The 14,803-nt window shown below is 43.8% G+C and overlaps 1 protein-coding gene across 2 annotated transcripts in view; it reads left to right on the plus strand.

Annotated features, from left to right (window-relative positions):
- Slc39a9 (solute carrier family 39 member 9) overlaps nucleotides 1-14,803 on the plus strand; it is a 40,085-nt gene that overhangs the window by 21,317 nt on the left and 3,965 nt on the right. The window contains exons 2-5 of one of the 2 annotated variants that reach the window (XM_036206586.1): nucleotides 639-747; nucleotides 5,134-5,334; nucleotides 11,502-11,570; nucleotides 13,978-14,063. In XM_036206586.1, coding sequence (XP_036062479.1) covers nucleotides 639-747; nucleotides 5,134-5,334; nucleotides 11,502-11,570; nucleotides 13,978-14,063 — 465 coding nt within the window. Of the gene's footprint in view, nucleotides 1-638; nucleotides 748-769; nucleotides 835-5,133; nucleotides 5,335-11,501; nucleotides 11,571-13,977; nucleotides 14,064-14,803 lie in introns of those variants that run through there. The other variant, XM_036206587.1, reaches the window with a different exon arrangement.

Raw genomic sequence — 14,803 nt, forward strand, 5'->3', positions numbered from 1 at the left:
GAAAGCTCTTAGATTAAAGGTATGTGCTAGGGCTAAGCCACTCCACAACCAGAAACAGGTTTTTCCAGTAAATAACACAATCTCGGGGTTCATGGTGTGATCAAATATCCTGCAACAAGGTCATCTTTAGCTACATTATCAAGTTTGAGGCCAGCCTAGGCTACACAAAACCCTGACTCTCAAGAAACAACGAAGTCATGATCTTGTTGCCTCTCCCAGGTTGTCTCAAACTTCTGGGCCCAAGCAGTCTTCCTCCATCAGCCTCCTCAGAAGCCAGTGTGCCTAACTTCTCATCTTTTAACTGGTGTTATTTATGAAGCCAATCATTTTTCATGCTTACTGGCCATTGTGGCTGTTGGTTTCATGAATAGAAAATGTCGTTCTAATACAGCAGTTCTCAACCTGTGAATTGTGACCCCTTGGGGAGGGTTGAATGACCTTTCACAGGAGTGGCCTAAGACCATCAGAAAACACAGATATTTCCATTACAGTTCCTAACAGTAGCAAAGTTATACTCGTGAAATAGCAACAAAAATAATCTTATGGTTGGGGTCCCCACACCATGAGGAACTGTACTAAAGGGTCGCAGTGGCAGGAAGGTTGAGAAGCTCTAACGGTTTCTTCTGTTGTCTTTCCAGGAACGCCTGAAGCTGGTGACGGTGCTGGGCGCTGGGCTTCTCTGTGGAACTGCACTGGCGGTGATCGTGCCTGAAGGGGTGCATGCACTTTATGAGGAGGTTCTGGAGGGTGAGCGCCAAACGCCCTACTTGAGAAATGTTGGTAGAGGAATTAGTGGATTTCTTCTGGATTCAGTTCATGTTTGTCCCAAATAGGGTGTGTAAGAGATCTATCTCTCTTTAGACACCTTAGACATGTAACCCATCCTTAGCAGTTTTCTGAATGCCATAGTTCATGAAGACTACTTAATAATCATTTGCAATAATGAGTGATTTCAGCCTTAAGTATAAGTTCTTATTTTGTGCGTGTGTGATGTATGCACATGTATGTGTTTGTGGGCATGTGAGGTACATGTTAATATTTGTACACATGAGTATGAAAGCCAGAGGTTAATGTCAGGCCTCTTCCTCTTTCTCTCTGTACCTTTTCTTTCTTTCTTTCTTTCTTTCTTTCTTTCTTTCTTTCTTTCTTTTTTTATTTTTATTTTTGGTTTTTTTCTTTTTTTTGTTTTTTGTTTTGGTTTGGTTTATGAGACAGAGTTTCTCTGTGTAGCTTTGGAGTCTTTCCTAGAATTCACTCTGAATTTCCTTGAACTCACAGAGATCCGCCTGGCTCTGCCTCCCGAGTGCTGGGATTAAAGGTGTGCACCACCACTGCCTGGCTTACCTTTTCTTTTTAATATCGTATTTAATTATAATTTGGTATGGGGGTGGGTATACACATCCTGTGGTGCGTGTGTGGAGGGTGAAGGACAGTTTGTGGGAGTCAGTTCCCCTCTTCTACCATGTGGGCCCTTGGGATTGAATCAGGCTTGCTTACAATCATCTTTGCCCACTCAGCCATCTCATCATATCCTCAACCTTAGTTTTTGAGACAAGGTCTCTGACTAAACCTGGAGCTCACCAATTTGACTGGACTGGGTGGTAAAGAGCTGCAGGGGTCCTCCTGTGTCTGCCCCTCACTGCTAGGAAAACAGGTACACACCACCACGCCTGGCTTTTTACATGGATACTGGAGATTTGAGCTCAGAGAGTTGGGACATGTTCCCTTGTTGTCCATATTCTGGAAGAGAGATTACTGAACTGCTGTTTTTGTCTGTGAGTGTTTGGTTGAGTTTATTGGTGGGTTCACCGTCTGGGTCTGGTGTCTTCATGCTGGAAGGTGTTTATATTAGTAACCTTTCTCACTGCTGTGACCAAATTCCTGAGGAGAACCAGCCTATGGGAGAGAGGTGTTTTGGCTCACAGTGTGAGGGGATCATGTCCATCACGGCAGGAAAAGCCTGGCTGCAGGAGTCACTCACAGCTATGGTGGCAGGAGTGTGGAGTGGCTGGTACATTGCATTGGCTGTTAGGAAGTGGAGAGAGATGGGGAGAGAGACAGAGAGAGACTGGCTCAGGCAGGGCTATAGACTCCATAAAGGCTTGTACCAGCAAGCCATTTCTTCCAGTAAGGAGCACAGGGAACAACTGTTACTTCCAGCCATCACATCCTGCCCTGGCTCTCCTAGGTTCATGGTCATCTCATAAAATACATTCGATACACGACTTCCCAAGTCCCCAGACTCTTGCAGTTCTGAAACTGTCGAAAAGACCCAAGTTTCCTCTGAGACTCAAGGCAGTCTCTTCACTTGAGCCCTGCAAAGTAAGAACAAGTGGCTTCTCTCCTAGTACATAGGGCACAGAGTAAACATCTGGAAGACGCATGGAACAGTGGTTCTCAAGGTGGGGGTTGAACGACCCATTCACAGGGGTTGCATATCAGATATCCTCCTCCTCAGATGTTGACATTATGATTCATAGAAGTAGCAAAACTACAGTTAGGAAGGAGCAGTGAAATTAATTGTGTGGATGGGGTCAAGACACGAGGGGAACTAACTGTATCAGAGGGTCACGGCATTAGGAAGGTGTTGTAGTTAGGCTTCTGGTTGCTCTGCTGCAGCTTCAGCAGACAATGGCTTCTGTCCCCAGAACCTGTGACACCATGCTGCAACTTAGGCTTCCATAGCTTCATGTTCAGCTCACTCAGGGAATTGGGTCTTGTCTCACATTGCTTGGGCTTAGAGCATTTCTGGAACCTTGGTACAAATCTTGATCAAATAAAATAAATATTAAAAAATTAGAGGCACACACCTTTAATCCCAGCATCTGGAGGCAGAGGCAGGCAGATCTCTATGAATTTGAGGCTAGCCTGGGCTACAGAGTGAGTTCCAGGAAAGGCGCAAAGCTACACAGAGATACCCTGTCTTGAAAAACAAAACAAAAACCAAAAATAGGGCCAGTCATGGTTGTATGTATGTGTAACCCTTGTGCTGGGAGAGGAAGTGTTGGAGGGCATTGCACAGGTAACTGATCCTGGGAGCTTGCTAGCAGGCCATTGTAGCCAAAATGGCAAGCTCCAAGCTCAGTGAGAGACCCTGACTCCAAAAATAAGATGGTGGGCCATCAAGGTGACTTAGTAAATAGGGGCGCTTGCTGTCAAGCCTGATGGTCTCATGAGTTTGATCCCCAGAACTCACATGGTGGAGGGAGAGAACTGACTCCCTCAAGTTGTCCTCTGACCTCCACACATGCATCATGGCACACATGCATTAATGCCCTTCCCATACAAATAAATAAATGCAGAAAATACAGTGGAAAGCCATACAGGAAGATGTCTGCCTCTGGCTTCCACTGCATACACACAGTTGAGCACATGTGTGTATAACACATGCACATACACACAAAGATTTCTGGCCTTTGTTATAGGAGTAACCAGTCATTTTTGGTTGGATTTAAAACCTACCGTGGGAGATGAAATCTATACTTGACACTGCTAGAGTGCCCAAGAACCTGAGACTAACTAGATAGTCATGAACCTAAGGGAAAATCTACTACTATTATTCTGCTAAAGGATCAGAGCAATAAAATGACTTGTAGAGCTAAGACATGCCTGAGTGTAGTCTAGCTGCATGGCTATTATACTGACATTTAAGGGTTCTTTGGTCTGCTTGTTTTTTCCCCTTTTATTTTCCTTTATATTTTCTATAAACACAGAAAAAACAGCAGATTCTTTCCTGAAATAAACCTGTTTCTCTTTTACCATAACCAGGAGAATAAAATTACACATTATAATTAAAAAATAAAATAAAATAAAATGACTTGTAATAATATGCTGCTATACCCATATTGGAGAGCATGGCTGAGACCTCATCAGAGAAGCTTCTTGCATTAAGTAGAAATTACAAAGAGATTCACTAACTGGACAATGTGCAGAGAGTGAGAGGCTTTGGAGCACTCAGTCCTAAATGGGATGTCTTTATCAAAGTCTTCTCTCGGGATCTTTGCAGAAGAGGAGGCAGAAAGACTGGGAGCCAGAGGTGATGGACGGCTTCAAGGAAGCACCATCTTCCAGACGCAGCAGGACTGATGCACATGTGAACTCACAGGCCTGCACAGCTGCAGACTAGACAGACCCCACCACTGGAAATGAGAGGTGGACACAGAGTCCCACCTCTACCCCAGCCAGGAAGTTACTTGTGACTGAAACCTGCTGGGACAGGACAATTCATTCTCTCCAATGGAAATTTAGTGTATCAACCACACCCCAGGGCGGGTCTCATCCCCAGGAGTAGGTAGTGGATTGACGACAGAACATAGACACTATGGGTTTTGTGTGTGTGCTTTTGTTTCATTTGGGTATTTTTTATCTTGTTGATTTTCTTTTCTTTTAGTCTGTTTTGATTGTTGGGGTTTTGTTTGTTTGTTTGTTTGTTTTTATCTTTGTTTTGTTTAGAGAGAGAAAGAATATAAAGTTGGGTGAGTAGGGAAGAGGGGAGGGCCTGGGAGGAGTTGCTGGAGGGAAAGAATAATCAAAATATATAAATTTTTTTTTAAATTAAAAAACAGTTGGTCTTGAAATATTTATGTTTGAAATGTCAAACATGGGACTATAAGTTAGAAATATCCTTTGGTTGGTTGTTCATGTCTTAACTACCTTGATGATCTAAAAGGCTATGCTCTTCAGTGGCGTTTTGTGTGTGTGTGTGTGTGTTTGCTCACTAATATTTTATAAGAACTAAATGTTTTCGATCCTGTTTGTTTTTTATTTGCAAATTTTGAATCAGCCTAGGTGTAAAAGTGTGACTTTGACTATAGTTGCTTTCATTGCCAAGTCCTGCCCACACCGTGTGCTTTCTGGGGGGAAGATTTAAGTTTGGGGCCCTTTGAAATGTGACTGCATTCTTGCATGGTGATTTGCTTCCGTGTCCAGGATTTTGAGTTGGTAGGCAGTCAGAAGGAAGGTCTGCATGCCAAAAGCAGAGGGCATTTGGGAATGTTTTCATTACAGCCTTTTAACTTCAGGAGTTTATGGTTGCCTCAATTTCAGTATAGGAGTTAGGTGTCTTTACAGGAAATTAAGTAGCACTTAAAACACAAATGGAAGCTGTTACATTTTGTGGTTTGTTTGTTCCAGGAAAACACCACCAAGCCAGTGAAACCAAGCAGAATGTGATTGCGTCAGACAAAGCAGCAGAGATGTCAGTTGTCCATGAACATGAGCTCAGCCACGACCACACACAGCTGCATGCCTACATAGGTGTGTCCCTTGTACTGGGCTTCGTGTTCATGTTGCTAGTGGACCAGATTGGCAGCTCCCATGTGCATTCCACTGACGGTGAGTAGCTCTCAGGCTCTCTGGGCTGTGCGGGCACTTTTCAGTGTGGAAATTTACAAACAACTGAATGATTCAGTCTACACCAAGGGCCTTACTTAATGCCAAACTTGTGTTTTTCTCAGGTGTTGTGGGGCATTTTATTCAGTTGGGGGAGCTAGTGAGTTGTGGCATGGCACAACTGTTTATTGATATACCAACCCTGCTGGACTTAAAGCAGTCTGTCTCATTTGGGTGAGAGTCTAGGGTAGAAGTCCTTAGTCTGTTTTGTCCTGTGAACCCTTAGGCAGTCTAAAGCCTGTGGCCCACTTACTGGAATGTTGGTCTTTATAAACTTAGAACTACAGAGAACTCAAGGCTATCCTCGTCTACATATTGCTTTCCAGACCAGCCAGGAGGTAGCACACACAGTGAGACACTAAAAGCTAGCCATTCAACAAACAAAGACCCCAAACCAACCAAGCAAGCAACCAAAAATCTTGATAGTGAGTAAATTCTGATCTGCTTGTTAGACACCGGGGAAAGAAGTAAACAAGGAAGTCCAACAGTGCTTTGACCAAGATCACTGTTGCCGGCATTCTGTTTTTGGAGTAGCTCAGGAAGCTATCAGACTGGCTTCTTTGCGGCTAACTATAAGCTATAAACTGGACAAAATGTTAAAACTACCATCTGAAGACAGCAGAGAGTCACTAAGAGCAAGCATATTCTGCAGAGCATAACATCTGGAACAGAAATACCTACTTTTGTCTTTTTTTTTCCCCCAGAGCTGAGGAACGAACCCAGGGCCTTGGTGCTTGCTAGGCAAGCGCTCAACCACTGAGCTAAATCCCCAACCCCCAAAATATCTATTTTTACAGGTGTTGGTAATCAGCATCCTTGGGGGCAACTAAAATTGTGATGGAAACTCAGTCTTCCCAAGTGTTATTACGTGTCTGTAATCCTAGCTCTTGGGAAGTGAGGTCAGGAGGATCAAGGCCTGCCTCCATTACATAGCAAATTTGAAGCCAGCCTGGTCTACTTGAAACTTTGTCTCAGAAAGCCGCCAGTGTTTCTGGAACAGACCTCAGGACAACCAGAACCCTAAAAAGAAGGGAGAATTCTAGTGTTGTGGGGTATCCACCAGAGAAGACTTCTCAGACATGGGTTTAAGCCAATAGGAAGTCTTTATTAGCCAGAGGGTGACTATACTGGGTATTGAGGACCCCGGGGTAGTCCAGGCCTTTCTCAGGGTGAGCTTTCAAGCACAAAAACATGTCCTAGGTTGGCACACCTCGGTTAGCAAAAACAGTTAGCTAGAATCAGAACTACAGAACTACAGAAGCCGAGAAGCAAGGTTGGTACATTTAGAGACTTTCCCAGAACTATGAACTTCGATGGATTAGGATTTTGTTCTTGTTTTGGCATGTCTTTCTGCCTGTGTGCTGGGTTCCAAGGCCTAAGTGGGCATTTCTCTCTGTGGCGTCACTTGTGTCAAGGTCTGGCTGCCTGTTACACTAGACTCAGCCCCAGGTTCTGGGAGTAAGCTGTTCAGGTGTCTGGCTGGCTCCCGAACCAGGCTTGTTTGAGCAGACTCCAAGCAATTAAGTGAAACAATTAAACTGAGCTGTCCAAAAAAGAGTTATAGTTTGAACCAAACTAAGTTACTTAAAGCAAAACAAGTTCTGTAGAAAAATATAACAGAATGTAGAGCATTCATGAGGTAGTACTACTAACAATGTCTGCTACATGATGCAGTACAAAGGCACCTGTGGTCAGCAGAGGTACAGCCTTCTGAAAGGGAGGATTATTCTTGAAAAAGAAAAAGGATACAAGGAGGTAAATGCATTCTCCAAAAATGTCAGTCTCAGCCGAGTGCAATATGTGATTCTACAATTGCTCTTTTCTAGAACATAAATGCTCTGATGGACATTTTCAGAAAACTGACATGATTTGAATATGCAACAGAAATCAGAAAAATAGAGTTAAATTTGCTGAAGTTGATATCCTTTTTGATTATATAGTTTCCCTAAGGAAATACATATTGAAGTCTAGAGATAAGCAGTTAGGATGTGTACAACTTATTCTTAAGTGGTCAGAATTGGTATATAGAAAGTGTAAGTGGTAAAGCAAGTGATTCAGAATGTTTAGATGGTTAGTCAGGCAGAGACAGGGGCATGTGAGTATTTTCTGTAAACTATCGGTGCAGCTTTTCTCAAGGTTAGAAACTATTTTCAAATAAAAGTTGTTTCGTTTTAATCATGGAATGGATGATTGAACAAAGCAGACTACTTGGGTTGTAGCTCTACTACTGAGGATGTAGCTCTGTGGTTGTACATGGCATGGCTTGGCATGCCAAGCTTTAATCCCAGACATTAAGGAGAACAAGATATGGTACTCAGCAGATTGAATAGGCAAGTATGATGGGTGGCATATGATGTGGTCAGGGCTCTCAGGAGGTGCAGGCTGGAGATTGGGAGTTTGTAAAGACAAGCCCTGGCTACATAGTGACACATGACACACTGTCAAGAGCTAAACTTGAGATCAACAGAGGCTTTCCATTCACTGTAAAGTCTCATATGTCCCAGGCTGGCCTCAGACTCTTTATACAGCCATTGATGACCTTTAATCACTGACCTCCTGTCTCTACCTCCCAAGTGCTGATGTGCCACTATGCTCCTACTGTACCTTTAAAAAAATCTCCCCATCCTTGCTGATCTCTGTGGGTTCAAGGCCAGACTGGCCTACATAGTGAGTTCCAGGATGGTCAGGACTACATAATAAGACTCTGTCTTAAGACGAACAAATAAAACGCACCACTTGTATTTTGTTTTGGTTTTGCCAGGGCTGGAGAACTAGTTCCCTAGTGCCCAGGTAAAACCCAGTCCTACTGTCACGCATCTGTACCCCCAGTGCTGGGGCAGGGGAGCCCTAAGGAACTCACTGCTTGGCCAGCCAGCCTAGCTGAATCAATGAACAGTTCAGTGAAAGACTCTGCCGCAGTGAAACAAAGCAAGGTATAGAAGGATTGAGGAGAGATACCATTGACTTCCATGGGGTACTTAACATGGGCTCACATTAGCCAGTCATGAGTCTGTCCTGTAATATTTGGGAACTAAAACTTTAGCTGAGTGGTTGTGGTGCAGGAGGCAGAGGGTTTCTGTAATTGAGGACAGCCAGGGCTACACAGAGAAACCCTGTCTTAAAAACCCTTAAAAAAAAAAAAATGTTAAAACTTTAAAAAGATGGCCTGAGAGCTATAAGCTCATTGACAGAGTGCTTGCCTGGTACATACAAGATCTGTCCATGATCCTCAACACTGAAAAATCAGAATTTTTTTAAAAAGTCTTTGTTCTTATTTTATGTGTGTGGGCATTTTGTCTGCTGGTATGTCTGTGCAGCACATTCATTCATGTAGTGCCCCCAGAGGCAGAAAGAGGAGGTGTCAGATCCTCTGGGACTGGAGGTACAGACGGTTGTCAGCTGCTGTGTTGATGCTCAGAACTGAACCCGGGTCCTCTGGAAGAGCAGCCAGTGTTCTTAACTGCTGAGCCTTCTCTCTATAACCTCCTGCACTCCCCAAAATAATTAAAGAATTTTAAATAAATTATATAGGCCCAATAGTGCCCTGTGATCCTGTACCCAGAATTACGTTAGCATGCATTCATTCTGCCTCCCGTTTTCCTGAAGATCACTATTTTTGCTGGCTTGTGTGTATCTTTGGTTTTTCAGTTTTTGTTTTTTTGGAGACCTCTTTATGTAACCCAGGCTGGCCTCAAACATACAACCCTTCTGCCTTCATTTCCCAAGTGCTAGGATTACAGGAGTGCACCACTATACACAGCTCTGGTTTGTATATTACTAAATGTCAGAAGTTAATTCACTTACCAATTTAGTGCTCAACTGTGACCTCTTCTGTAGATTTATAACAACTATTGTGTTTTCTTGCTTGATTAAAAAAGAAAAAGAAGTGTGTGTGTGTGTGTGTGTGTGTGTGTGTGTGTGTGTACATGGGGGTCTCCACATAGGCCAGAGGTGACACACCCCTGGAGCTGGTCACAGGCAGTTATGAGCGGGCAGATGTGAGTGCTGCAAGCAGAGCTCCTCTGGGTCCTCTGCAAGAGCAGGAGGTGCTCGAGTTCACTGCTGAGTTCACTGCCGAGTTCACTGCCGAGCTCACTGCCAAGTTCAATGCTGAGTTCACTGCCAAGTTCACTGCTGAGTTCACTGCTGAGCCCTCTCTGGCCCCAAAATACCGTCAGAAACCCCTAATGTTTTCAATGATAGTTTACTAATTCTTTGATAATTTTGTATAATGTATTTTGATCATAGTCACCTCCAGCTTCTCTCAGATGTACCCCACCTCCTTACCCACCCAACTTCACATGTTCTCCTCCCCACCTCTCTCCTCCATGAAGTCTAATTTGTGTGCACACACTCCTGGATGTGGGATGTGGAGGCTGCCCTAGAGAGTATTGACCTCCTAGGGGTTTCTCTTTAAGAAAATGGACTCTTTCTCTCCTGGCAGCTACCAAATGCCAATAACTCCTTAGCTAGGGCTGGAATTTATGCCTTGCCCCTACCCCACCCCTGTGTTTCCCATAAGAGCAGTAGCATCCCCAGCAAAAGAAGTTATAAAACAATAGTGGGTGCCTAGTGCTGCACTGCATTCTGGGAGACATGTTAGAAACAGAGAGAAATAAGTGTAAAGTGTACTGGTTACAGCTGGCCTGGGGGTGCAAGACAGTGAAGTGGGTTTCTCTGTCTGAGGTGGGACACAGAAGAACCTCTGCAGTGGCACGTGGGTCCCAGCTACACAGAGTGGTAGTTGAGCCAGGAGATAGTTGTTTTGAGCTAGGATTATTCTCTGACCTTTTCTTGATGGGTGTGGTCCTAAGATCCAATTTAGAACAATGTCTAGGTTTGGGGTTGATAATGTGGGAAGGTAAATACTTGCCCAGAACTAGAGGTGAGGAGATTTAGGGAAAAGAGGGTGAGAATGATGTTAGAAAGTACTAAAGAAACTGTGCTAATTGGTTTGGATACTAAGAAATACTGTGGAACCAGCTGATACGTAGCTTAAAAAATCTCCTCCCATGGTTCGATGCTCAGCTCCAAAAAAAAAAAAAACAAAAACAAAAAGAATTTCCTCAAGCCAGGTGTGGTAGTACAGAGGCTGAGCCAGGAAAGTCTGCATGGTCTTCAGAGTGAGTTCAAGGCCACTCTGGCACTTAGTGGAACTCTATCTCAAAACTAAAAAAAAAAAGAAAAAGAAAAAAAGGAAACAGTCAAAAGGAGACTGGGGATTATAGCTCAGTGGAAGAGTGTTCAAATACGTGGACAGGGCCCTGGGTTCAGTCCTCAGCACTGAAGGAAAAACCTGCCCAACTGTGGTGGCAGCTGACCTGAGCTAGCTGACAGCACAGCCCAAGGGTAATGTCATACAGATGCTTGTGTGACTGGCTGAGGTGAGTCGGGGAGAGTAAGAAAAGCAGAGGGAGCCAGGCGTGGTGGCGCACGCCTGTAATCCCAGCACTTGGGAGGCAGAGGCAGCCGGATCTTTGTGAGTTCGAGGCCAGCCTGGGCTACCAAGTGAGTTCCAAGAAAGGCGCAAAGCTACACAGAGAAACCCTGTCTTGAAAAACCAAAAAAAAAAAAAAAAAAAAAGAAAGAAAAAAGAAAAGCAGTGGGCCTGTGGTGACTTGGGTTTAAATTGGTGAAAACACACGTTAGGGTGGTAGCTGCAGAGTGGAGATGGGGTGAGAACAGAGTTACAGGAGGGTTAGATGAGCCTGCAAAGAAGTAACCAGAGGCCATAGAGCACTTTCTGAAGATTGTGAGGAAGGCCAGGCAGTTGGGGGTGATACATTTCAGGAATTTATCCAGGGAAGCCTGAGTCAAGAGTTCCCTCACACCTACCTCTTTAGTAGAAGAAGACCATCAAAGTATTTGAAGTAGAAAGAAAAACAGCAGTGAGGAAAACAGTCTACACCAAAGATTGGAATCTGAGCTTCCAAAATACTCATCCAGCCGTATGGTCTTTTATACCCTTAATCCCAGCACTCAGGCAGAGGGTGCACAGTGAGACTCCAGCTCTAACGTAAGGATTGTAATAACAAGTGGACCATCTTCAGACAGATGTTTCCATTGCTTTATGTCATACTACTTAGTGATCCTTTCTCATTCTCATATAGATCCAGAAACAGCAAGGCCTAGCAGTTCCAAAATCACCACCACGCTGGGGCTGGTCGTTCACGCTGCAGGTAAGTTGGGTTTGCAGTGAGCTGCTCCACCCTGAATGCTCTTCGGGGAGGTTGCTGAACAAAGCCCTCTAGCTTGAGCATAGCCCTGTTATGTCTGTGTTGAGTTTACCAGCTAAGAACGATTTCTATATTTTTAATACCTAAACACAAAGTATAAGATGGGCATGGGGGTACACACCTCTAATCCAAGCACCTAGGAAGTGGGCAGTAGGTTCCAGAGTTCAAGACCAACTTGAGCTACTTAGTGAGTTCAGAATTAGCATGAGCTATATATCCAGACCCCGTCCAAAAGAGTCTGGGCTGTAGCTCAGTGGTAAAGCATCTGTCTAGTGTGTGAAAGGCTTGTGTTCAATCCTCAGCACCACTAAACAAAGGATATTTCATGTCACTGGAAAATTGCGCTATTTAAAGTACTAATGCTGCTCTGAAAGACAGCTGTACACATGTTTCTAGGTCACCTGTGGCTTGTTTATACAGTAGTAACAGTTGAGTTAACAGTTACAAGAGGCCAAATAACCTGCAAAGGTCAAATACGTCCTGCCTGGACTTTAAGAAGTTTGCTGATCTTTGCCCTAAGATCTATCTGGAAAAGAGCCTGGGCACTTCAGCACCATACAGCCCTGCTGCTCAGTGCTTGCAGGGGTGGGAAGTAGAGGACTCAGCATCGCTGATGGGACTTGCTTTAGCACCATAACCCAAACCTAGACTTGATGATAGGATTCTCTCAGAACCAAATAAAGGCATGTGAAAAGCAGCTCACTCCTGGCCTCCTGTTGTCTGCAAAATCCAGAGAAGTGGTGGGACCTGGGAGAATGGAGCCGATAAATATGGTAGACTAAAGTCTCATGCAATAGCCAGCTTTCATCAGAGCCCCAGACAATTTTACTCTGAGCATTAAGAAAGGTCATGTGGGGCTGGAGAGATGGCTCGTTGGTTTAGAGCATGTACTGCTCTTCCAGAAGACCTGAGTTCGGTTTCCAGCACCCACATCAAGCAGCTTGCAACTACCTCTAACTCTAGCTCCAAGGTACACACATACACATATACATAATTTTAAAAATAATAAAAATATATCTTTAAAAATAGGTCACATGAATAAAGTTCTCATGAGTGCAAGCTGTATATAGTTATAAGGACAAGCCACACATGGCGAACACATGTCCATAGAGACATGTAAAGGGTAAACATTTAATTGAATAGCAACAGCAAGCAATAATGAGTCATCGGAAGTCAACTCACCCCTATCCACTACACCTAGGAGAACACAAAAACTTCACATTCCAAGAACAATTCCGTCTTTTGAACAAACTGAGGTCACAAGACTCTTGTCTTGTTTTCTTGGAGTGTTCTCACAAGCTCTCAGAATTCTCCTCACAGGACTCCAGTCCTAAACCATGTTCCAACATACCCATTCAGTCCCTGTCCTGGCTAGTTGTGTATCAGCTTGACACAGCTAGAGTTATCTGAATAAGAGGAGCCTCAGTTGAGAAAATGCCTCCATAAAATCAAGGTGTAGGGCATTTTCTTAATTCGTGATTGGTGAGGGAGGGCCCAGCCCATTTGGATGATGCAATTCTCTGGCTGGTGGTCCTGGCTTCTATAAGAAAGCAGGCTTGTGCCGGGCAGTGGTGACACATGCCTTTAATCCCAGCCCAGGGGAGGCAGAGGCAGGCTGATCTTTGTGAGTTCAAGCTCAGACTGGACTGCAGAGGGAGATCCAGGAAAGGCGAAAAGCTACACAGAGAAACCCTGTCTTGAAAAACCAAAAAAAGAAAAAGAAAAAGAAAAAAACAAGAAAAAGAAAGAAAGCAGGCTTGAGCAAGCCAGTCAGCAGCACCCCCAATCCCCATGGCCTCTGCATCAGCTTCTGCCACCAGGTTCCTGCCCTGTTTGAGTTCCTGTACTGATTGACTTTGATGATGAGCCATGATAGGGAAATGTAAGCTGAATAAACCCTTTCCTCTACAAGTTGCTTTGGTCATGGTGTTTCTTCACAGCAATAGAAACCCAAACTAAGATAGTCCCCATCATGTGTGAAGCATCTGTGTTGAGGCCTCAAGCCTTGAAGACAGAGAGATGCCTCCTTTGAAATGCTTTAACATTACTGTTACTACAGTTTGGCCCATCAGTGGATGCTTGTGTCTCATACTGTTTTAACAATTGAAACAGCTAACATATGGACTACTCAGGGCCTGATGCTAAGCTCTTTGCATATGTTCTTTCACTTTTAGCCCTCATGAAGTCTTAAAATACATGTTTTATTGACCCCATCTTAAAGATGAAGTTCAGAGAGGTTGAGTAACTTCCCCAGAACCCAGTCCAGCTCTGGCTGGCTTTGAAGCCCATGTGCTCAGTCCTGCACTGCCATCCTTCATAGTGTCTTCTGTTTGCTTATCTCCAAATTTAGCCGATGGTGTAGCTTTGGGAGCCGCAGCTTCTACTTCACAGACTAGTGTCCAGCTCATTGTGTTTGTAGCAATAATGCTACACAAGGTAAGCCACAATAGGATATTGAACATATTTGTAATTAAATTTGTCTTGGTCCTTGAAGATTTCTGAAATGTGATTTCTTTTTTTTTTAAAGATTTATTTATCTATTTATTATGTATACAGTGTTCTGTCTGCATATATCCCTGTAGATCAGAAGAGGGCACCAGATTTCATTACAGATGGTTGTAAGCCACCATGTGGTTGCTGGGAATTGAACTCAGGACCTTTGGAAGAGCAGTCAGTGCTCTTAACCGCTGAGCCATCTCTCCAGCCCCATTTTTTTTTTTTTTTTTTTTTTTTTTTTAATTTAGCTTTGGGAAGTTGGTTTTCTCCTTTTACCTTTGCCTGGGTCCTGGTGTTTGAACTCAGGTCTCAAGACTTTCACTGCAAGCACCATGCATGACCCATTGAGGCATCTTGATAGCCCTTTTTTTTTTTTAAAGATTTATTTTATTTTGTATTTTATGTATATGAATGTTCTGTCTGCATGCGCTTCTGCATTCCAGAAGAGGGAACAGGATCCCATTATCATTGGCTGTGAGCCACCATGTGGGTGGTGCTGGGAATTGAACTCAGAACCTCTGGAAGGACAGCTAGTGCTCTTAACCAGTAAGCCATTTCTCCAGCCCTCAATTTCTGTTTTTTATAGAATTTTGTTCACATAGCTGATGAAATGGCACAGTGGTTAGAAGTGATTGCTAAGTAAGTTTGACAACTCAAGGACCCTAAAGTTGTCCTCTGCT

This window comes from Onychomys torridus, chromosome 14, assembly GCF_903995425.1.
Source record: "Onychomys torridus chromosome 14, mOncTor1.1, whole genome shotgun sequence".
Classification (NCBI taxonomy): domain Eukaryota; kingdom Metazoa; phylum Chordata; class Mammalia; order Rodentia; family Cricetidae; genus Onychomys; species Onychomys torridus.